At 34.8% G+C, this 25,225-nt stretch overlaps 2 protein-coding genes across 2 annotated transcripts; one reads left to right on the forward strand and one right to left on the reverse strand.

Moving 5' to 3' along the window:
* Window positions 1-2,297: 2,297 nt before the first annotated feature.
* On the reverse strand, window positions 2,298-8,876 carry LOC109042022 (endoplasmic reticulum-Golgi intermediate compartment protein 2). The gene is given in 5 exon segments (XM_072301956.1): window positions 2,298-4,143; window positions 5,017-5,266; window positions 5,688-5,908; window positions 7,057-7,212; window positions 8,504-8,876. Coding segments are annotated over 5 exon segments (1,146 nt in total). The 5' UTR covers window positions 8,613-8,876; the 3' UTR covers window positions 2,298-3,733.
* Window positions 8,877-8,942: 66 nt separating this feature from the next.
* On the forward strand, window positions 8,943-24,722 carry ATP6AP2 (ATPase H(+)-transporting accessory protein 2). Its single transcript, XM_019058567.2, has 8 exons — window positions 8,943-9,128; window positions 10,358-10,485; window positions 11,225-11,464; window positions 12,526-12,666; window positions 15,613-15,792; window positions 17,691-17,771; window positions 18,978-19,077; window positions 22,544-24,722. Exons 1-8 carry the CDS (start codon window positions 9,086-9,088, stop codon window positions 22,621-22,623), a joined length of 993 nt encoding a protein of 330 aa, XP_018914112.2. The 5' UTR covers window positions 8,943-9,085; the 3' UTR covers window positions 22,624-24,722.
* Window positions 24,723-25,225: the final 503 nt, after the last annotated feature.

The raw sequence follows: 25,225 nt of genomic DNA on the forward strand, positions 1-25,225 counted from the left end.
GTATGATACTGTGCAACACGTCTGTTGTGAAATAGTTGCTTGAGACCCCGTGGTACGCTGCTTCGCGGCGGGCGACCGGCCAGCGCATTGGCGCCTACAAACCCAACTGTGATACTTCAACCATTGCGCAATGCGTGAAGTATCACTGTTGGGTTTGAAGGCGCGTTTCGCTTCGCGCGGCACCGCGCCGCTCGCTGGGTTACGACTTACGCTCTAGTATTTGAACTCGCAGAATCAGCGTTTTTCAACTCATGATTTTGAAACGTTTGCACACTCTGCATGGCTTATTTTCATTTAAATTGATGAAAAAAAAAAAAAAGTATTAAAGGAAAATAAAATGTGTGTTTTGTAAATACTAAGGTGGTTCTGTGTCAAATTTAATAATTTCCAGACCACTTCAATGTTTTCTTTTATATTTTGTGCTTTATACTGTGCTGCAGCATGGTGTAAGCGCAAGCAACCGCTCAGAATTGGACGTATTTGAATCTAAAAGATCGACGTACAATTTGGCAATTTGGTTAGAACCAAAAATTACGTGCTTCTTTGGTTTTCTTTCCTCTTTTATTCATATTTGTATAGTTTCTTTCAACACAACTACGGCTTATTGAGATTAATATCGATGCCGTCACTTGGTAAAGGTTTTGCAAATATTTGCCATGCATTAATGTAATTTTTTTTAAAATGATGTAATATTTTCATTCAAAAAAAAAAAAAGTACATATATATATTTTATAAAGAAAATTTTAAGGATAGAAATAGAACCAAATATTCACCAACCAAAATTTTAAAAGATCATTTAAAAAAAAGTAACATTTCATTTAAAAAATGAGTTACCATAGCAATACCTCCGTCCCTCTCAATTTTCTCATTTCGATTTTGTCAATATAATTTCACACATGGACTAAAATATAACGCTTGAACGAAGTCACTGTTGCTCAATTTACACGAGTATGTAAACAACTACAAAACAGGTGTGCAGATAAAAAATCGTGAACGGAATGTCATGAAACTGAAAAAAGAAATTGGCTAAAAAATGGGAAATGTTGAGATGCGTAGTCTCAAAACAAAAATACCGAGCTGTGATTGAACATAACTTTACTCTCACTAAGGCTTATACATTTTTTGAATGAAAAATAGCAATCATGAAATAAGACTCTACATTGTGGTCGCAGTGACCCAGGTTCGAATCACTTAGGTTACTGCGGCCACAATGCAGGGTTTTATTTCATGCTTACTGTTTTCATTCAAAAAGTGTATAAGCCTTAATGAAAGCAAAGTTGTGTCCAATCACAGCTAGGTATTCTTGTTTTGAGACTTGTGCATCTCAACTTTTACCCCCTTCTTAGCTAGATTATTTTCTTTGGCTGGATTTTGATCGGTGCAGTAATGCTTTAAGTTATTTTTTTGAGACTAAATATTTGATGCTGAAGCCAAAATTTTCCATACGTGGTAATTAATTAAAATAGTCAACTCAACCATGACTTCAATAGCAAAATTGAGCACAAAGGCATCAATATGGGTTCTTGAAAGTTAAATTCATGTTTCAATGTTAAGAAATTCTCTCAGGAGATTCAATTTTCATTCTCTTTGCTTGGTTCAAAGTCTTCGTCAGTACCCTAGATTAACGGAAGATGGACTTAACACGGAGAAAAATAGAAGCGTGCTGAGCACCAACGTTGCTTTAACGTCCACTGGATGTGGTGGAGTGCAGGAAAATATATCGCCTAGTGGAGGAAGTATGTGTGAAAGTACAGGAGGAATGTGCTGAGGACAGTCGCCGGCTGTGCCCAAGTGCGGATTGGAAAGGTAAAGCAAAATCATCATCCGCCGCATATGCTGAGGTGCAGATTCCAGTGCTCAGTGCCATTCTATTCTTCTCCATGAAGGCTTAAATTTTTGGAAATAATCGTGTTTTTTCAAGTAGTTTTAAGTATTATTTAACTCAGGGCATGCCTAGCCCTGAATTTTCCAAAGATGGTGATTAATCAATATACACAAGTCAAGCATGACTTCAATGATGAAGAATTCCATTTGGCAAAATTGAGCCGAAAGAAGTATGGATTCTTAAAAGTTTAAGTTATAGTTCAATGTTTTAACATTCTCCCATAAGGATCAATTTCCATTCCCCTTGCTTGGTTCAAAGTCTTTATCAGTCCCTACATTATCAGAGGATGGACTTAAAGCCTAAATTTTCATAAGAAGGAACTAAGTCTAAAAGTATGGACACTTTTTGGGAAGCCTCCGACGAAACATAAAAGTCTGTACAGCTTCACTGCACAACTAAAAAGCACAAGAGGTTAAGAAAACGAAATTTTATTAAAACATAAATTATCACAGACTCAAACTGTTATACATATGTACATTAAAATACATAATGTCAATTTACACAGTTTCACTTAAAATTAATTAGATTAGAGCACACTCTTAAAAGATTACCGACTTGCGACAAAACTTAATACTGAATCAGTATGAATTCAGATCTTGAAACAAAATTCCCAAGTGTTTTCACAAAAATCAAACTTGAAAAGAGATGATGACAATGTTCAGTGGCATGGATTGTTGTAAATTCTTCTAAGCCAATGATACTGGTGGGACTTGATTAAACTAAAAGGCGGTCTCTGCCACTGTTATAAAGCTTTACTGGGTAAGAAAGTGACATTTGGCAAGACATTGCAGAACAAATTTAAACAGTTATTCTTAAATTTTCGAAGAGCTTTTTTTCCTACTGTTTAGAGCGGTTTTGATGGGACGGTATTAATTTCCAGGTTTGTGAAAAATGTATCCCATTAACTGAAAAAATTTTACTTTGCTTCATCAAATAGATATCCCAATCCTTCCAATAAAGTAAAAGCTTTTCCTTTCTTTCTTTCTTTTTTTTTTTTTTTGAAGAAAATTGCTAATTGGGGAGCAAGAGGTCAGTCTGAGTTAGCATATGATTACTATTTTGGGAAGATCTGGCCAAAAATTATAAAATAGTAAAGAGAATTGGTAACGGGAGAGAGTTAACAAAGGTAAATTTAGAATTTAAGAATGACCCTACGCTGAAATTAAGTCACGAGATAGATTGATCGTATCTGTTAATGCTGCTGTTGTGTTTTTATCAGGCTGGATAATCAAAAAGCTGTCAGTGCTTTTGGTGATCAAAGATCATCGATTATCCAGTCAACCCTTTATCTACATTTAAGCAAAGTTTCTTAATTAACAAAGACAATTTTTTTTAACTCCAGCCTAACATGAAAAACTAACATCCTTACCCCTTAGAAAAAAGAGAGACAACACGTAAAGCAACCTTCAAGGATCGTATCTTCAACTTTAAATACCAATAATTCAGCTTTAACAAGTCAGTTAAGAAATACATATTGACGGTGAAAAATTTGAAAATTGTGCCAACACTAGCACATAAGAAGAAAAGAGAACTATCTATCCAACATTGTCAAGGTAGATAAAATCACAAATGACAGCAGAATGAGCAGTAATCTTCGAATTCAGTTACATAATGAATAATTCTTATGAGATTCAAATTCAGTAGAGAAAAAATACACAAATGTGCTTATCATTTTTCAACAAAAATAATAGACTACTGGCAGACCTGAAAACTTTTCTGGTGCATGGAAAATTATGAGGAAAAAATTCTATGAGACAATGTTCACAGACAGACTTAAGATACAGAACAGAATCTGAAGTATTTAAAGTTGTCAAGACATTCACATTTGAGTTACTTTTTTTTTTAATTTTACGAGACAACACTCTCTGGAATAAGTGATGCAACAGGTGGAGGAACTTCAATTATCTTGACTACTTTCTCATTGTCCAGCCGAGGCGCTTGGTCCGGCTCAGAGAGGTAGGAACCAAAGAAATGCTCGATAACTTCTTTCAGAATGCCAAAGACAATTAGGATCCCAGCAATGGTTGCCACTAACCTGATGAAAAACCTCAAGAAGGAGTCGTAATCTTCCTTCACGATGACTTTTAGAGCACTCGTATCATACTTGAAGAATATACCTGAGACTCCATGAGATCCAGCATCGTGATCAATCAATCTGGTCAACTCCTTGACAGAATACTGGTAGGTTTGAACTCGTGACTGAAATGTTTGTACATCCGTTGGCACGACCTCGATGAAGTATTGGTATAAGGTATTACCTACAAATAATGAAAATAATAATGTTGAAAATTACAAGTAGAGTGAAAAAACCCATTTTTATTAATTTCGATACATCATAGGGAGAATTTTCAGTGTCAGCTCTATTCATTCATTCCAATGTTTGCAATCTTTTGAGTCCATAATTTATGACAGCCTAGAGATTGGGCATTTCTGTTCACGTAAAATCATTGCAGATCTACTAAATGTTGGGTAACAACAATTTACTCAAGGGGTAACGAGGTAAAATACAATGAGTAAACAAATTATTGTTGCAGGCAGAAGAAGTGAATAAAGAGTACGTCACCAAAAAAGAGTGATGAGCACACACTAAGTACTCCATAAAAAAATAAATTCATACATCTTCAAATGAATTCCAGTTGATGGTATTGTGCAATTCAATGTTTTAGCATGAATCAAATTTTCCGATTGCTCTCCTGTGTCATTAATTACATGTGATACATTCACTTGATTGCAGCAAAAATATCGCAAACCTTTTGCTTTCTTTTCTTTCTTCTTCTTTCTTTTTTATAAAACGGCTTCTTGACGAGAAATAAGTGTAAAATTCTATTTCTTCAGCATGTTGTGTAAACTCAAGACTCTAAAAATGCCTGTCCATTCTTTCAATTTTATCAGCTCACTAAGTATCATTTCAAAATGTTGATTTCCACAGGCTAACGAGAGGTACCTTTTTAAAGGAGTACAAGTTGCAAGGTCCATTTTTCTTTCTTACTACTTTTTCGGTTACATTTAATACCTCGAATTTACATTTTCTGCGATAACAGGTGGAAGAAACTAATTTAAAAATTCATCCTTTAGACTTAAAAGAAGGAGCTGAAAGTATTTGGCGTAGCTAATAAAATAGATTAACCTACTCTGTGTTGTGACTTTGTGATCTCCATCTAAAGGATTTATGATTCCAGGACTCGCTTCACCAAAGGATAGTCTGTCGATCCTATGACTAAAATTATGTTTATTATCAGTCATGAAGGCAGAAATATGGATATGACCACTCGGGAGGGATAGGGATTTGCCGGCTGTTATGTGAAAATTTCCAGAAACTTTGTTTAGAATCATGGTTCCGTGAATTCTGCAAGCGTCTGTCGGCCTCTCGGTTTGACTTTCCTGAAAAAATTTTATTCCAATTGAAAAATACAGCATTATGATGAAAGAGGATGATGAAGGGTTGATATTTTTAAAGTCCAGATTAAAATTTTTGTGTCGGAAGGCACTGATCAAAAAGCATCCACGGATACTGAATTACTTGAAAAATATTAAATTTTTGCTGCTAATTTGACCAGACTGCTCTGTCATAGTCATTAAATCCATATTGATACAAACCTCACCATAGAAAGCTTAATTTTGTGGGTAATTTGTGAAGTTAGGACACAACATTTCTTTTAGAAAGGATTATCTTTGAAAGGAGTTTTTTTCTCTGTCTTTCCTGCATAGAGTGGCCGCTAGAATTAATTTTTTTTTCGGGAGGAAAGATACAGCATGAGTAACAGAATTTTATCAAATTTTGGTATTCATTTTAAAATTCTACTCACCTGGGAGGAACTCCCTTATAAACTTTAGTATAACCATACTTCCACAAAAGATCTTTGAGACTGTGATAGGACTCTGTGAGGTGTGTATTATAGAGTCTGACATTATCAAAATACCGTTGCTGATCTTCATCTAGTTCAAACCATGTGTCCTCTTCGGCCAAAGTTCCAAATTTGAACATTGGCTGGCTTGTTGAATCAACTATATCAGCTCCAATATCTAAAAAAAGGTGAATGAATGAAGAATTACAGCTTTCGTAGAGGTGTAATGCATGTTATGGTATGAGTTTCAAACATGACAAATGAATTTTTTAATTGAGTTCACCTGGATAGGTATCCACGGTGATACTCTCAACCCACCAATCTCGTTTGCAGTGTTTTGAAATCTCGCTCCCATTTTATTTTTTCCGAGGGGCATTAATCATTCCTTGAAGGTTTCACAAAATTTTCTTTCCAGAGAGAAGAAATGAACTGAGTTAAGCAGAAAGGAACCAACCCACATTTTGGAAAAAATTGGGTTATGAGAGGTTTTGAACTCAACCACTTCTCTACTATCTATCGCCAAAAATTTAAAGTTTTTGGTTGGGCAAATTTTGCAGAAATTGAACTTGAAGTTCATCCTTTACATTGAGTCTTATGCAGGAGCCAAACTTTAAACCTCTTTTTCTCGGTTCAATCCCGATGTGGCTTGGTTCCTTTCTGTTTAACTCGGTCCAAATATTATGGAGTTTTTGAAAAATTGACGTTGAATAGTTTTCCATTTAAAAAATAAAGTAAGACAGAAAGTGTGAAACGTTGCAAACCGAGACACATGGTTTGGGAGTTTCACTAGTGATACTCTAACAAGGCTAGGCTATTTCCTTTTTTTCCCCAGAACTAAAAACATAACTGCCAATCTATTATAGACTTTTGAAAGCATCGTTTACCAAAAATATTCAAAGCAACATTATATTTTTAAGGCTCTTCCATTTTTCATTTTTCTTAGTAGTGAAAGGATTCAAAATGGACTGAAATAATTCAATTCATTACGGAATATGAGAGTGAACTTTGTCCAAAATCTTTCTGGCTTTGGCTTGTAACTGGAAGAAAAATCAGTAAAATTTTCAGTTAGCAATGCTAAACAATTTGCACCAAAGTAATGGAAACTTAATTTTAATGGATCAATATACTTAAATCCAAGTTCTTCCTGTGATTTTAATTAGCGTTAAGTATGTTCTAAAATTGAAACTTTTGACAGTACAAAAGCACCAGTATTACTGATCCTTATTATATTCACAGGAGATGTGAAAATATGTCTTAGTGGTCCTTTAATAGGTAACAAATATACTTTAATTGATAGATGCACTGACATTGATGAATTTTACTTACTAACACACGACATGGCAACCGTTAGATCAACATTGATTGAAAGCTTTGTATCATAATCTACGTCAGGTACAAACTTGTAATTGAATTTTGATTGCATATGGTAACGAATTTCGGCTATTGTCAACCATACAACAATGATTGTTGCAATGATAGAAACTGGAATAGCAAGAAAAAAAAAACAAAAAATTAGAAATTATAAGAGATACTTGTCAAAATGTCTACACAAGGAAGCAACTTGAGTTCTTGTGAAGGATTGAAGGCTGTGGAATCATGGAACATTTCACATTTAAAAGCAAATACAATAAATCAGATCAGAGTTTTTGGAGCTTTCAAAAATGTGGTGTTGTTGTGTTTATTAGATTCAAGGCCAAGTAGTCCAGGAATTAACACACGAGGAAACTATGATTTGACTCAAAGCTCATTAAGTTACAATGGAGCTGTCCGTTTGCAATGATAGCAGCTGTGTAAGAATATAGCAGTATTTAGGTGGCAGTATGGGATCAAGGTATACCTTCGGCTAACCAGAAATGACTTGTCAGCACATTTCTATCGTTAAAGGATCTAATACTAATAAAACTACTACATTTACCACAATCCTCCTCTTGATTCTCCTGTTGAATGTAATACAGTTCTTGAAAGATCAATCCCACTTTCAATTCTTCAAATTTCCCAAAACATTTGTGAAAATAATACATGAGATTTGGATCGCACTCAGCCAGAAAGAACCAGCGCCATTACAGTGTTGTAAAAATGTTGCTTCTTGATAATTATCAAAAAAATCTCCTACCAAGAATTGAAAATAGTTATGGGTTCCCAACAATGAATAGTTAATTTTGAAGGAAAATAAATGTTTAAATTTTAATACCGTACATTTACGATGTGTATTTTTAAGAGAAAAGGAGGAATTGCACGATTTTGAAAATATGGTAATCGCGCTGGTTCCTTTTGGCTAAACGCGATCTATTTCTGTTTTATCAGATGCATCATCAGTTGAGGGAGAGAACCTGTAAAATGGACTGATCAGAAGTTATGTTCTCCAATATGTTGTCACTATATAGTGCTGTCCTAAAACAGTGCAGTCAAGCGATGACTATCGCAACTGCCCATTGGTTTTAGGTGGAACCATGGAATATATCAAATATTGAATTACATACACTGAGTGAATCTGCCTATTTGCCTACATTTTTTATGGAATCATCTAATGTAGTGATGGCAACCGGACCATTACCCGACTCCAGAAATACCTCCCCAACGTAGACATATCGACAGTGCTGCTTTGTTGATCTGATAAAATGGTGCCTCCGGTAGCAGAATTAAAAAATGTAGGAAGAATCATATGAAATTGGTTCAATTTTTCCGTGTTCAAGGGAAATTAAAAAAAAAAAAAAAAAAAACACTGTTCACTTAGTAGATAAAATACGAATACCAGATGATAGTCTATACTTACTTAGACCTCCTATTTTCGACGATCTAACATAAGTGTTATTAACTTTCGGAAACACATCAAGCTCCCTCAAAGTTTTCAAGATTTTTTTACCTCTAAATCTTAACATCATAAAATACGGCTAAATAAACAGGAGACTTTCTGTCAATCAAGCGGCAAGAGCAATTCAGTTTCAGTGGCTTGTGACAGGCAAAGCATTCTTCGGAGTGAAACTGACAATTAGACAGGGGTGTACTTTAAAAGCTCAAATGACACAGAAAAAGAACACTTGCATTCGAAACACACTACAAGTGACGTGTGATTGCGCCGATAATTTGCAAATGGGGAAAACACGCAAAAAATGGAAAATAAAGCAGTCAACCACGCCAACTCGCAAATTTGCACTGATAAGAAATTCAATTTTTAGGTTATCAGCAACTTAATTCACCGTTCACCACAACAACAAAGCTGTCACCTGACTTTTATTTTAGGGTGTTTTCTGGGTTGCAAGTGATTGGAAATTGGGTGGTTCTGTCTGCAAATTTTAGCTTATCGTTCCAAATCCCAACTGTTTTAAGGTTTTAGAGGAGAAATAATAATTCGAAGATGAAGGGTGCGTTGCTGTGGCTTTTCTCCGTATTCATCTCAGGTAAGCAATGAAACCACAGGCATATCTTATCAACTTGTTATCACTCATTGCTCTCCTCTACCTTACGTTCTCTTTTTATGATTCCACAATCAAACTTATTATCCACAATGCAAGAACGTTTTAGATTATTAATCTACAGCAATATCAGCTGCAAATCCGCTGGTGTAATTAGGGGTACGAATGGTCCAAACAGTCTTGGTCACCATTGCGCTTTACCCTAACAGATCGATAATTTAACTGAAATATCAGTGTGAATTTTAATTTTTCACAGATCTTAACAACACTGATTAGATGACCGATTAATCGGTCTCATTAAGACCAATGCGCCAAATCTGAACTTGAGACTTTGATGAGGCTGTATCAATTTCTTCTACCCAGGTGTTGTCATGCTGTACAAGTTTACTGAAAGGTTCAAGGCGGGTACAAATTCTAGGTTAACTTCAAGTCCATAAGCGAACAAAATTTTTTCCCCCTAGTTTTCATTAAACAGCCTTGCCATAATGCAAAGAAGTATGTGAATATGAAGAACGCACACCTCTGGCGGCTTTTCAGTGAGCGCTGACCTTGCTACTAAATTTTTGCGAGCAACTAATGTCTTGTCTGGGGAACATCCATTTTTAAATTTTTAACCGATTTTAATGGTGTTTCTTTCTTTTACATTGTTGAAAGATTGTTTAAAATATGTCTTTGAAGGAATGGGAGGAAAATGATAGCTTACGGGGAAAAGCGAGTGTCTGTTAAAAATTGGATTTGATCGTCCTGTCGGCCTTCTGTGGTGTAGTGGTTGTAGCGCTGGCTCAATGACCAAGAGATCCTCTGGGTAATTTTCCGGCCAGGTAATCTGAGTTTGATGGTCTCAGGCCATGGTCACCTGGGTCTGGGGTAATAAGCGTGGGATTAGCCAATAGGCTATTTGAAATAGATTTTAAAAAAAAATTTAAAAAATCCTTATTTTCAACTTATCCCTTATTCAAGCTTTTTTCTAACTCAAGATTAAGTCTGTTTAGGTAGGAAAAATTGCAACCATCAATCAAGATTAATTTGAAGCAAGCTCGGGGCTTGTACATACTTATGGTTTTACAAACTTAGTTGGCCAATTCTTGTCCATTAATATTTATTCTTAACAAGCCGAACAAGTTGCAAACACAGAATGCACGTCTATGAATCAATGTATTTAGTGTCAATAAATATCTTATTTTATGCCTTTGTTTTTGTTTTTTTCTCCTCAGTGTTTGGAGCTGGCGAAGTGCTTTTCCTTCACTCTCCAGATTCCATTGAATTCCGAGGTCACGAGCAGTTCAAGCTCAGCTTACTGTCAGATGTGTTGGCTAGGATACAAGGCTTCTCAGTCCGGCAGGTGAGTTGAATACTATCATATTGGGACAAACACTTTGGAAGAACAATTGGATCGCATTTAGCAACAAGGAACCAGCACGATCACAGTGTTGTTAAAATGTTGCTTCTTTATATTTATCCAAAAAATCACCCAAAGTAGCAAATACAGCAAGTGCTTCCCACCAAAAAATTGTTAATTTTAAAGGAAAATAATTGTGTATTTGAATACTGTAAATATATCGCGTAGTTTATTGGAAAAGAAGGAATTGCACGATTTTTTAAAATACGGTAATCGCGCCGGTTCCTTTTTGCTAAATGTGATCCAATTAGAAGAAAACCTCAATAGCTATACTGTTTGCGGTGGAACCATCTTCAAAACTCTAAGAAAATGAGAGAAGATGGCATCTCTGGTGCGGCTACCTCAAAACATGCCATGTTTTGCCACATTTCTTTCAGTCAGGATTTCATATTGTAAAAATTGCTTAACGTCACTGCAAAGCACATATCCTCAAGAGGATGCTAATATAAAAGTTTTTATGGTGCCAGTAATCAGGACTGAATATACATAGAAAAATTCGAAGAAATTGCAACAACTAATAATGATTTGCTCTGCTTTTAAAAAATGAAGGAAGTAAAAGAATTTGCCATATTGTATTTTGAGGTACAAGTTTTCAGAGTTCAACTATCGAAATTTCTTGGTAATTGTAAAAATTGCTTCAGGTAACTGATTGTTTCTTAACATTTGATGTTAACTTTTGCAGACAAGTGACTGGTCCGGAATGTCAGTGATAACTCCATTTAAGTTTGCGGAAGCAGCTGTGTGTGTGGTGTTGCCGGGCATATCTGGAATTGACAGCGATCAGGGACACCGTTTTAGCCTGGAAACGGATGAGCCACTTGATGAGACTTGGCACAAGATGTTCATGAATGTAGAACTCCGCTTTGCCGGTCAAAATCAGACTTTCAGCAAAGTTACCCTTGGTGATGAAGATGAGTTTCAGGTATTTTAATTTACTTTCATTGTTCTTAGTATGTACCTACAAATACCTATTCTCTTCATTGAAGTGGATGTTGAATTGCTGCTACAACCTCAATCAAAAGTTTTGACACTCTTTGAGAGTTAGTGTTATGCCAAAAAATACTTTTAAGGTGGAAAAATTACTCTGAATCCTTACAAACTAACTAACAACCTGGAAACTAACTTGAATACCAACAAACTTTGAACTTTTTTGCATAAACTAAGCTATGGTTTTTACTTGTTCCACTAAGTACAATTAATTTTAAAACTGGGATGAAGTCAAAGAAAAACTCTCAATCCTAACAAACTTGGTACTAAAGTTGCTGCAAATGAGGTCTAATAGTTTCTAAGTAACAGTTTTAAAATAACCTTCAAAAGGACAATGCATGGACTGAAAGATGTATGGAGGATACATACAGAAGATATATGGCGCTGGTTAAATATTAGTTTTTTTTAAATATAACGACGTTCCTCACAGCATCTTGAGCATGATAAGTCCTTGAAATTTAACTTATCATGTGTACATGTCGAGAAATGTGGAGCTGAGAAAAGTGAATTTTACGACCTTCTCATGCCTGTTTTCTAATAAAAATGAGGAGCTATTGCTATGTCTGTCTGGAAGCTGCGCTGAAAGAGACTAAAAAATCTTGTAACTTGAAATCTGAAAAAACATTAATGCTGTCCACACATACGAACTTGGGCCTTATCTGGTTCAAAGTTCAATGCTCTAAGTTACACTTTGACTAGTGATTGGAATAATTGCAATTTTAGTCTGGAATAATTTCAATATGAAATTGCAATTTTAGTTGATTGAATGACTAATACTAGAAGAAAAAAGGTTAGCTCCTCTAAGTATGCATTTGCAATGAAAGCGCTCATTCTCGCAAGCAAATTGTAAAAGATTTTGGTCTGGTGTATCCTGGAAAAGTCAAGGAATTTTTCTCCTCCAAGTTTGTGGATACCCTGAATATATTCTTACATTTTTTTAGGAATCCTGTAAGTATTACCTCTTTTTCATCAACGATTTGCTGACTGATCTTACAGGTTGAAGAATCCGAGAAGCTTTTTGCTGATCTAACACCTGCGAAAAGTGTTGACTACAAACTGAAGTACCTGAATCCTGATGTAGAGGTAGACCAAGCATTCCTCAACCAAGTTAAATACCTGAAAGCCATTCCGAATACAGTAAGTTTGTAAAATTTACCTAAAATGCTTTTCATTCATCCATTAATGCATTAATAGTCACTATTGCCTAGGAATGGTGTCATTGTCCGTTAGAAAAAAGACCTTATTGCCCAGTGGCAAATCCTTTAGGAAATTGATTCTTGTACAGAACTTGCTGCCCAGTGAGTAGATCATTAAAAGTTCCAAGCAGCCTGATGGGACATTAAAATGCAATATATTGTATGGACAAGATAGGGGTGTATCTTGTCTTGTCATGCTGACATAGTTTTGATAATTGGGCTGCAGTATCTAGAGCAGTGAGCTAAGAGGGACTGCAATCTTTTTCGTGTCATTGAACAATGTAAACTTATTGTTTTACTCACTTTCTAATCTTCGGTCCTGATTTCTTACTCTTCTTCTAACTTGACTATGACGTCATTTCAGGCCCTTACTGGTCCATCTTCAGGTCGTGGCGGTCGCGAACACGCGAACTTGTCGATAAAAAAAAATAAAGTAAAAGTAAAATACGTAATATCGTGTTATCAGCGCGCGATGACGTCATAGTCAAGTTAGAAGAAGAGTAAGAAATCAGGACCGAAGATTAAAAAGTGAGTAAAACAATAAGTTAACAAACACCTGATAAAGTTATGAATCCAGCCAACTTGAATAATTTAAAGTTGCAGTTCAAACCAATAATTTTTAGTCCTAAACCTAGCAGGTGTCGGAGAAGTATTCGTTTCCGAATATCCGTCATAAAATCTTTCGATTTTAGGAGGATGTTCGGATGTTCGCTTCGTCCGCCTCGCGCACTATTCGCAAATCACGAATAATCGCGCTGTCGTGAATAGTGAATTTTTGAACTGACATTTTCAAATATTCGCGTCGTCACGAGGACCGAATTTTCAAATATTCGCGCCATCAAAACTAACGAATTTCCGATTGGCAATCGCGAAACATTGCGAGGACCTGCACAAGACCTCTCCTTCAATCTGAGACATCGCGAACGGCAGGTCTCCTTTGATCTTTACGACTTTGCCAGTTTACGAACAGCGAGCGCGATTGGATTGGCCCACGTATCTTCGTTGCTCCATGAGTACCACACATTGAAAGTTAAATTAATAGCATATCTGGCAGAAGTATTGTGGAAGGGAAGGTTGGAATAGCGAAGAGCCCAAATTAAGGATTGAAAGACACAGAAATGTCTGAAATAGGAAAAAAAAAGTTCATAAACACATATTCATCTTCACCAAGAAAAATAAAATACTAAAATGTGTCTGATGTTCCTTCAATACTAACTTGACTGCCCGCGCAGTTAACTTCAAATCCTGGGAATGCATATGTACTGCAGGGACAGTCAAGCCAGCATCCAGGGATCTTCAAACACATTCTTAACAGCTTCGGCTACTATCATAGCATTTCATTGTTTTCTGTGCAGGTGTATGAGCAAGTTCTTAAAAAAATTAATCATACTTTTTTTGTGACTTTGTAATATTTGCGAATTTTCACACCTAAAAAAGTCATTTCAAATTATTCGTTTTACTATTCGTAGCTGTGAATAATTGACTTAAATTATTCGCTATTCGCTTCGCTATTCAAGAATAGTCGCCGAAATTATTCGCTATTCGCTTCGTTCGGAAAATTCACTATTCGCACAGCCCTATTAGACTGTTTTTTGACCTGTAAACTTCAAGCCACTTTAAGTTAGTTCTGTTATTAAAAGTGAATTTAAAATAATAGCCAAAAATTTCTGGCATTTTCAATGGAAAAAAGGCTAAAACTGTAGTGCATCTATGCAAGGTATTGGTGCAAATTTCCTACACTAATGGTATTACAATTCAAACAATTAATGTGGTAAGCTACCCATGAACATTGGAGGGTTGGTCTTTCATATTTCAAAGAAGACAACAGAAATGATAAATTATTGTAGCAGGTATGAACAACAACGAAATTAAATTTTTCAAGCATAAATAACAAGTTATTAGAAAGAGACAGTATGCAAGGCAAGCTAATAGTTATAAGCCTTAGTTTTATATTTATACCCCAAATTATTATATTGGTGGTTTTTTTTAACCAAAATGCTCTTGAACACTCCTTTATGCAGTGGCACCAATACTAATACTTTAATGATGAGTGTTTTATCACTTGGGTTTTCTTTTCTAAGGATAGGCACATTGCTTTTTTCGTGGCAAGTACATATAAAAGTGATTTTTAATTTTTCTCTCTCATGATGAAAAATTTTTGATGAAAAAAGCATCTTGGAGTCGGTAGAAAAATTCTTGGCAGAAATGGTTGTCTCCCGCAAGAACGTAATGTACCTTGTCTTCACAGTCTCAGTATTCCAACCAACATTTTCATTTTTAATGGGAGCATTGTAGCACAAATTAGTATGAAACTTTCAAAATCTTTTCTCACAAGGGTAAAGGAAAATCCTCAGCAAAATACAAGTGAAAGTTTTCCGGAGACAAATAAAATTAAGTAAGAAAAAATACTGATACAGTGCAATCGAGGTATGTTCCCTCATGCAAGGGATAGCATAATGGAACAAACCTGAGCTACTATCTCTACAACTCAAAATTAGATTTTTATAACCCCATTTTTGTTTTATTAAGATTGTTGAAAAAACGAATTTTTTTTCATTTCGTCATCATCATAAGTTGTCTCTTTAGAAACTCCTATTCTTTTCTTTAGCATTAGCTTTGGCTTCTTTTATAAGATACAAAACATCAATTGAAAATTAACTTTTTGTAAAAACCTGCTTTTCAAGAAGAATTGATGTAATGAACTTTCAATTTTAGCCTCATGTATTACTTATATCTCTCACGGTACTATTCCTTGAAAAATTATTGCCCTATCAGTCAAAATAAGTGTGTACGTCTCTATAGAGGGTTCTTTCAGCCCTTGGAGGGTCTCTTTGTTAGAACACCCTTACCTCTGCGTAAAATTTGTACAAATGTTCTTTCATTTCAGGTAACAGAAAAAGTAAGTCCAAACGGAGTCCCGGATATTTTCTGGATCGTTGTCCCCGGCCTGCACCCTCTGGCTGACAAATATGGTCCTGAATCCAAACCTGTCCATGAAGCCAAGCGATTGTTAGCTGATGTGTTGGTGCAAATAACAGATGTATTCGATGAAATTTACAGCGGGAAGGTAATTTGTTCGAGTCACCATTTATTTTTATTCTCTGCCTTGTTTCTTAATCTGGTGACTCTTGCCTCATTTTCAGGGCTAAAAGCACCAATTTAAAAGATTTTTAGTTTTGATAAATATCATTGATAGCTAAATGCAAAATATGCATAGCTCAAAATATTGCAACGTTTAAAATTCTGTTTTTTTTTCTTTTTCGAATGTTTCCTTGCAGAATAAGTTTAGAAAATAAAAAACAAATTTCAACAGAAACTATTGGGTAGTTATCCTTCAAAAGAATAAAACTGAAGGGGAGTCTTACAATGTAAGTTTCATTGTTGCAATCTGAGTTGTGCATTTGTTTTATTTTAGCCATGGTGTCGTGTATTTCACAACTTATAGTACTACTTATAGTAACCTATATAGTACCTGTAATGATTTTGTAGTTTCCTTCTCCTTTGCTTCGATTATTCTCTCTGTCTAATAAAATTCTTGCAAAATAATCCTTCCTAAACTTCTACTCTATTATTTCAATTAATCAAAGCTAATAGCAATGAACGAATCAATGGTGACTCAACTAGACTGCGTATCTTGGTTTGAGACGTTGCAGACATTATCACTTTTATTCTCTTAATGTAAAACTACTCCATATCAATTCTTGAAAACTTCCATGATTTTTCCTCTCGGTGCAAAAGGAAGTATGTGACAACCTCAAGAAATGATATCAATTTGTTCTCCTTCAAAAAAATAAAATGGGAGCGGAGATTTTTAAACGTCGAAAACAAGTTATGTGGTCTGGTAGTTTCACCGTTTTCCAAAAGACCTTTTGAAATCTCTTTCTTGATCTTTTGATTTCCATCTTTTGAACAGACCTCTTGCGGTCAATCTTTATCACTGTTTTTTTTGTCTTGACTCGTTATCTTGTGTAAATTAATTTTAATCTTGATTATTCAATGTAAACTGAAAGAAGAATTGGCTAGACAAAAGAAAAAAAGAACAATTTTAAACAAAATATTTTCTTATTCATTTTCGAGTTTGAAACAGGGTTTATTAGTGCCATTCAGAAATTCTGTTGTGTTCATTTAAGATCTATTCGCTTTCTTACAAGTAAGCGCCATTAGATCAATGTATCTGAAACAAGAAAGTATTAAATAAATAAGCGAATTCTATCCACTAGACCCAACTTTTATTGCATTACATCGCATTGTCTATTTGAACATAAAAGCTTTGTTGGGCTGTGGTACAAGTCAGCACAGGAAAAATACAAAAAAGTGGAACGGGAAGACTAGGGAGTTGCTGATAACAGGAGGAAGTAAAAGATAGGAGGCTGGCGAACAGCTATTCAGTTGTGGAGGAGACACTATTTTTAAACCCTCCAACAGCTCATTAACCAAGTAAAAGGCTCTAGAAAGAAGAAACTCATGGAGGCAGGTCAGGAATATGATTCGAAAGACGAAATATAGAGAATTTTAATCTCTCAAGGGAGGGCATTAAACATTTGCGTAAACCAGAACTTGACTTGATGCATCGCCATGGAAAAACCAACTTTAGCATTTTAATAGCTGTGTTTCTGCTGCACTACGCATGAGCTGGAAGAAGATCCTCAGGCACAATAAGTTTATAAAGATAGGGCAGAGAATTTAATGCTCTCAAAAATATGAATAGAAGGGAGGGTGAGCAGCCCCTTCTTGATGAACAGTTGTTGGCAAGGAGAGTTGAAAGGACGATCAAACGATTATTTTATCTTTAACTTTTTATTTTCATGTTCTTTAATATTGAGATTCACGCGATTTAATTGCAAAAGGAGAAAAACAGGCATGAATTTCTCCCTAATTTTTCTTATTATTCTATTTAAAAGTGCATAAATTCGACCTCATCAAACTGTTTTAATAACAACACTAACAATGTCATCTTTTTTCCAGGTTGCTGTGGCAACTGTCATGAGTGATGCAGCTCATACAAGACGATACAGGCGTGACGCTCCCAATGCCTTAACAGATTTTGTAAGTATATTTTTTAATCTTTCGAGGGTCATGAGATTATTTGGACTTGATTTAATTATTCAAGGGCTTGTGGTCTGAAGTGCAAGACCAGGCACAGTAGGCGGCAAGAGTTGCTGATTGTCTCAACGAAATGGTGTGGCGCAATAAGTTTATGATCCGGGAGAGTAAAGTCAGGGTTTACAAGACCATCGTTAGGCCAAAGTTAACGTTTGCTGCAGAGACTAGGGCTGGAACAAAGCCTGCCAAATAACAATTTTGCACAGTTGAGATAAAAGTTCCAGGAAAGATAGCGGGTTTTACACTTTGGGATCGGCGGACCAACGACTCCATCAGGCATGCTACCAGGGTGCAAAATGTAGTCAAGTGGACCAGTGTGAGGGAGGATGTGACCAAAGCACGTTGACCGAATGGATGAAGAGAGACTAGCAAAAATTTGTACGACCGGACAACCCTCAGGGAAAAGATTAACCGGACGACTGCCTAAGAGATGGGCACAAAGCTGGCTCTCTTCTACTGAGGATGATTGAAGATTTTATGTTGTTTTTACTGATTTGATGAGTCCTTATTTTTAGTGATTTTTAGATTTTTAATATTTATATAGTTTATTGTGCTCACTACTGGATGACCTGACAAACAGGACTATGCCCTAGTCGTTTGTATGAGGAGGTTGTTTACTTTCATCCTCCTTTCCAAAGCTTTCTAGTTGGCTATTATGTATGTGCTCAATCGATAGAAAGCGTTTTTTGATTCCAAGTTGCCAACTTTATTTAAGGCCAAAAAAAAGGAAGAAAGTTAGTAAAAAGGAAAATTTTCACATCATAAAATACACCAAGATTATTTTAGTGCTTGATTTGAATTGAGTAGACTCCAGTTTTCTGTGAATGGGAAGTATGAATTAAAGTAAACAAAAATTGTTGTTCTCTGAATTTTCCATTGAATTTGAAAAATTTTAGTGTGTCCATCGTATTTTACGTAAAATTTTGATAGGGGAATGTATATTCTGTTTCTTATTTTTATACCCTGTCTAAAAGTCCATTATCGGTCCTGCTCCAGAAAAATTAAGTCTTTAGCGCTTTCAATAATTTAACTCAGTCTCGGAAAAAAATACAAACTTCTCGCGTTTTCAGCATGTTTGAGCCTTTCTATATTTATTTAGGTATTCATTTTAATTGTTGTTTATTTTATGTGTTGATTGTATTTTCTCAGGACCTAGGAGAAGATGATTACACTGACGATTTTCCAGCAATATTCAACATCTTTTTGTGGCTTTCCTTAGCATTCATTTTCTCGCTAATTGCTGTTGCAAGTAAGTACCAGTATCCATCTTTACTCATTCTGCCATTAGCTGTCGAAGGCTGAGAATAAATAACAACTTAGGGCCATATTCATAGTCGCTCTTCAAAGTACTCCTTTTCTTAAGACTGCCATGCTTAGTAAAAACGCCGTATAAGCATTTGAATGTTGTCAAATTTTCTCTTTGAGAGTATTTACTTTTGAAGAAAGGTAGGAATATTTTTCCTTGAAATTTTCAAACTTTTAAGATCGTGAAAAATCAGAGGAGGAATATTAACAAATCTCTCTGAAAATTCGTAATTTGTGGAGCTCATACGACATTCTTACTTAGCACAGCAGAGGAGACCCCACATTATTAACATCGTGATTAAGGAGAGCTCAAGGATATATTCAACATATTATCATATAAAGAACAATTTTTGCAGACCAGGAGTAAAATTCAGAAGTTAAACTTTTGAAATGGATTCTGACGAGGATAAATTATGATTTGTTCGCTACAGAAAGTACAAAATACATAAAAAGACTTATTTTGAGTTTTGTAAATTTATAGGTAAGTTGGTACTTGGTACCTACCTCAAAATTTGTTAAAATCATTGAACTTTTTCTTGGATTTTGCACTTCTTGTGATGGCAAATTATTGTAATCCCTCTTAAGGATCCATTCCCAGAGTTCCACTACTGAATTTTACCAAAGGGTTGCAAAAATGGTTCTTTTAATGATAAAAATTATATGCTTTTATGAATCTTCCCTTCAAAGCCTCCTTAATCACATTATTCAACTATTTAGGGCTTCCTGAGAAAAGGGTTTTTCTAGGACCAACGATAATTGTGATCCTTAAGCAGCGACAAAGCACTGTAAAATAATAATTTAATCCAGTGAAAGGCTGCTGCAAAATATAAAAGATGAAAGACAAAAAATTAAGGAAAACAACTTGGATGTTTCAAGATAGTTGAAAACTCATTTTCAACTGGAGAAAAATAAGAAAAATGAGCCATCGATTTGCTGTTGCAAAACCGAGACTGATCACCAAGTAAATAAACCTGGCGTAGTGCCGCAAAATCAAAGCATGTAGTGATGAAGTTTTGACAGTGTTCTTTTTTCAGTCAAAAATTGGTTTGTAACTATCTTGAAACATCTTGGTTCTTCCCTTTAATTTTTTTTTGTCTTTGATCTTTTAAATTTTACAGCAGCCTTCCCTGGATTAATTTTTGCTCTTCATTCCCTGTTGTCAAGGGTTGTTCTCATCCTATTCCAATTCTGGAGACATTCTTATGTAACATTTGTTAGGCCTAAACTTTCACACACGTGTCTTATTCAAATGTTTCAACATTGTTACACTTCTCTCGTTTAAAAGTGTCCATTTGCACTATTCGTAGACTTGTATTTTGGTGGTTGAAGCTTACAGATCAACTCTAGGAAATTGTATAGTATTATTTAAATAATGTAACTGTCTGCGAGATAAAGGATCTTGGTCGTCAGAGGAAACATTCCCAGAAATGCAGTTTTTATCATGTTAGGTTTAGAAGTAATCTTTTGAGATTTCAACGAAAAACTCTCTCTTGTATTTTTAAGAAAAAGTTGCCAGCAATGAAGTTCGTTTTTGTGCCATCAGAGGGCATGAAGTTGCGTTATAATCTGGTATTTTGTGCCAGTGAACAGGGCAGATCAAAATTTTACACGAATTTTCTCCTAACTACATTTTTTGAATTCCAACTGAATATTATCAGCAATTCTAGTCAGGACATGTATTGTCCCAAAATGTATGCCTAACAAGCGTTCATGCTCTTAAAATAACAATTCAATTCAGGAAAAGGTTGCTGCAAAATTTAGCAGATGAAATTTTAAATAACTAGAACATTTTGAGCTTGTTACAATCTAATTTTCAACCGGAAAAAAGGAAGCAAAAATGTGTTGTCGGTTTGTTATTGCGAGATCGAAAATGCTCTTGTATCAATTACTTATTTTTTATAATATTTTATGGATGGAGGTCCTATTTCCTCTAGAAAGTCACATTCTTACAAGAAAAATTCAGTGAATTTGTCACACTTATGGAATCTAATTTTTCGTCTGTGAAGCGGTGAATTTAAATAAATGACCCCTGTTCTATGGACAATATAACTAATCTACTGGACATCCCTAAGTAATTTTTCTCTCACCAGTGCAATAATTAGTTTTAAAGATCAAATGATATTCTTGTCTCATGTGCATTTACATTGTTAAGGTGATTCGACGGTTGCCATTTTTCAAGTTAGAGTGACAAGCGATATATCGCATCAATTCATTCCATAATTTGGGCTACTTGTCATTTTTTTCGAATTTTGAGATCGCACGTCTGTTGTCATGAGACTAAAGAATTCATGTACTAAATTTGACAAAGAAATTCAACGTATTAAAGGCAGGGTTTTTTCAGAGGAAAAATATCGCATTCGATACTGATATCGAAACTGCACTCAAATGCGATATTTTTCCTCTAAAAAACCCTGCCTTAAATACTTTTAATTTCTTTGTCAATTTAAGTGCATGAATCCTTTAGTTTCACGACAAAAGATGGACGTAATTCTATCAAACGGAACCATGTGCATTATGACGTGAGCCCTGTTATGTACATATTCTTATGAGTTTCAGGGGTCATATCTTAATGCACATAGTTCCATTTGATAGAAATACGTCCAGATGTGCGATCTCAAAATTCGAAAAAAATGACAAGTAGCCGAAATTATGGAACAAATTGATGCGATATATCGCACATTGCTCTGACACAAAAAATGGCAACCATCGAATCACCTTAATAACAACCAATGTCCTGACTAGTCAATTATTCTCCTCAGCTTCGATCATTTGTGAAATACCTTTCATACTCATATTGCTAATGAACAACCAGAAGGTGCAAATTTAAACATTATAACATTTTTCCTCATCAAAATTTGAACACCAGTCAAGCAATAAAAATGATAGAAAATAACTCTTAACTAAGACATAAATGTTTTTCAATTTTTTCAATTTAAACTTTCCCCACATAAAAAGAACCATAATCTACCTGAGTTGAATTGCACACGACAGTGTGCAATTCTAATTGTGACAGTCTCTGCGGTATGAAATGATGACAACAGCATTCTCGGCTCTTTAGCTGAGCTATCATGCGCTGTTTACACTTTGGAGAACACGGGGTGAGGAAGAAATACTGCTTTTTGAGAAGCTTGCCAAAACCCTTTTAGTTTGCGACGTAAACTCTGATTTTTTTGTAAGCAAGAAATTCAGATTGTGCTTAGTAAAAACATTAAAAGTTTGGTAAGGAGTTAGTAACAGTAATTTTCATTGCATGAATTTTGTCCTCTAAGAAATTTTGTAAAGAAAATACTCATTAGAATGCTCAAATTTGTAACTCGTTTGGTCGTCAATTTTAAATCATTTTCTTCATTCGTCAATATTTTGGTAAATTTTAAATTTCTTTAAAAATGTACCTCTGTGATTTTTTTCAGTTTCCATCATCGAAATGGATCCAGGCCGAGATTCAATTATTTACCGAATGACAAGCAACCGCATGAAGAAAGACAATTAAACTCAACAGCTTTGAAAATCTAATAACTTCAAGACATCTTCTTCATCATAACATCTTCAGAAAGGAATTCTTTAGCGTTCTGGCTGACTTTTAATCCAAGTCATAATCATTGTTTTTTGAACTTGTCGTCAGCACCAAAATATCGCCTGTTTGATAAACATCAGAGCATTCAACGAGATATGGCTATCAAATTTACATTATCTTTACATTCATACCACATTTGTTGGAATTATAACGTAAAATTGGAAGTTATATCAGAAGATTCACCAAAATCTATGCAATGCAATCAGGTGTAATGCCAAATAAAAAGTGAAATGCAAGTGTGATGAAACCATAGTCATCCTTTAAGGTTTTTTTTTACAAGATACGTGCAGAAAGCATAGCCAATGCAGTAAGCTCTTAATCATCAAGTTTCACAAATGTTCTTAACTTCTCGAGAAAAATTCGAGAAGTCTTCTCAAAAGAAGTATCCCAACTTAACCTTGTAAGATATTTTTTTCATTTACCTCGTTTTGTCTTTTTAGAATATTTCTTTGGGATAAATATGAACATCGATTCTTTAATCTGTTATGTAGGTTTGTCAATGTTTTTTTTTTTTTTCTCTCTCTCTTTTTTTCTGTATTTTCAGGTGAAACTTAGGTTGTACAGTTTCAAATTTAGTTCCCTAAGTGTGTAAAAATTGTTTGTAAAAACTATTATTTAAAAAATATTCCGGAAGTTTTTCAAATGGTGAGGTTTATAAATCTGTAAAATCAGAGACAAGTACCAAAAATAGTTTCCCTATCCCCTTGAGAAATACTCAGAAATGTTCTTCTAACTTTTATGTCAGAAAAAAGCACATATCGACTGTGAAACTCCCAAATCAAATGTCTCAGTTTGCAACGCTTTTAACCTCCGTTCATATTTTTTTTTTTTTTAAATGGAAACGTACTCGACATCAATTCTTGCAATTTTCTGTGATTTTCTTTCACTGAGCGAAAGAAATTCTGTGAAAACTTCAAGGAATGATATCGATTAATGCTTCTTCAAAAAAATAAAATGAGTGGAGAGATTGTGGAACACCGCAAATGCGATACAATGTTTGATAGTTTCAATGTCAATAGGCAGCCATCATCTGTTTAAAATGAGATTAAGAATCAAAGGAGAGTTTTTGAAGAGGATGCAACAATTTTTGGTGAATTTATTTGATTTTGCGAAGCCACTCAAAGAAATACATTTACAAATAAAACGAATCAAATTTTAGCTGATGGTCCATTTGCTGTTCTTGACCGAAATGTTGGCAGCTATGAAGGCTTTTCTACCAAAATGTTACGTAACATCTCAACGTGAATTCTAATTTGTATGAGCTATTCAGTGGCCATGGTGCTTCTTTCTTTTTATTGTGTCTTTACCATAAAGAAAGTAAGGTTCATCTCAAAAGAGTCCCAATAGCTTTGTAAGAGAATGTATTGATGATCCTACGGAATGCATTTGCTCTTTAAACGGTTGGGAATGGTCCTCACTTCATCAACTTACCTGGCGGATACCATACCAAAAATATAATTTTCACAAAAAATGTTCTGCGAAAAAATTCTAAAGGAAAACTTCCGGAAATTTTAGGTAGAGACATAAATATCCCTGACCTAAAGTTGTGATACTGTCTTACGTTTTTAGGTTTTTTGTTGATTTTTATCTTAGTTTCTTACATATTCAATAATTCATCAAACTTAGTTTTCTCAGTTTCTCCTCTTTAAAATTATAATTCATGTTCAGAACAAACCAACAGTATTTTATACTTTTTTTGTTTTTTGTTTTTTTCAAGCCACTGTAATCTCACATTGATTGAGGCGTAACTAATTTTCAGTTTTTATTTACTGAAGGCATTTGAAACAATGTGAATACGTATCTAGACATGCATTCCATAATTTTTAATCTGGAATCTTTTTTCCCTTCACTAGTATATACTCCTATCAATTCCTTCCTCATCCTATTTTTAAAACAGTTTGTTAATTTTGATGATTGTACCTACATTGTATAAAATTCACAAAAAAGAACCTATGATTATAATTGTTGTTTTAGGATGTAGATGATATTTATATCATTAAACCCTCATGTTTTGATACGTGTCTTATCCTTGATATCCCTCAAATGAAAAAGAAATATGGTATATAGGTTCTCAGTCGTGACCTCTGAAATAAACTTGCATAGTTCAGCAAATATTGTTCAAGGCACCACAAAAACAAGAAAACCATGGAATCTTGGGAAAAATTTTCTTGCGGGAATCCAAATCCATGGGAAAAAGGAATTTAATGCAGTGAGAAAAATTTCTTAGGTAATTCTTGTCTAGTTGGATGGAAAAACCAGAGTTTAAGTCCTCTACATGAAATTATCCTCAGGATCTAAAATAATAAGTTGCTAATAGCTTTATTATGCATTTAAGGAACGCATATGTGCACTACATAGGTCATTCTCAGTTACAAAGTTACTTAGTTCAGACAGTTGCATACTTGCAAGGCAATTTTGAGCCAAAATTGAGGCTGACAAAAATTCCTCTCGATTTTTTGAAAATTTCGCCAATTGACCTATAAGCATAAAACATAAATATCGAAGAATATTTTCAACA

The sequence above is a fragment of the Bemisia tabaci genome, chromosome 6 (genome assembly GCF_918797505.1).
Source record: "Bemisia tabaci chromosome 6, PGI_BMITA_v3".
Lineage (NCBI taxonomy): Eukaryota > Metazoa > Arthropoda > Insecta > Hemiptera > Aleyrodidae > Bemisia > Bemisia tabaci.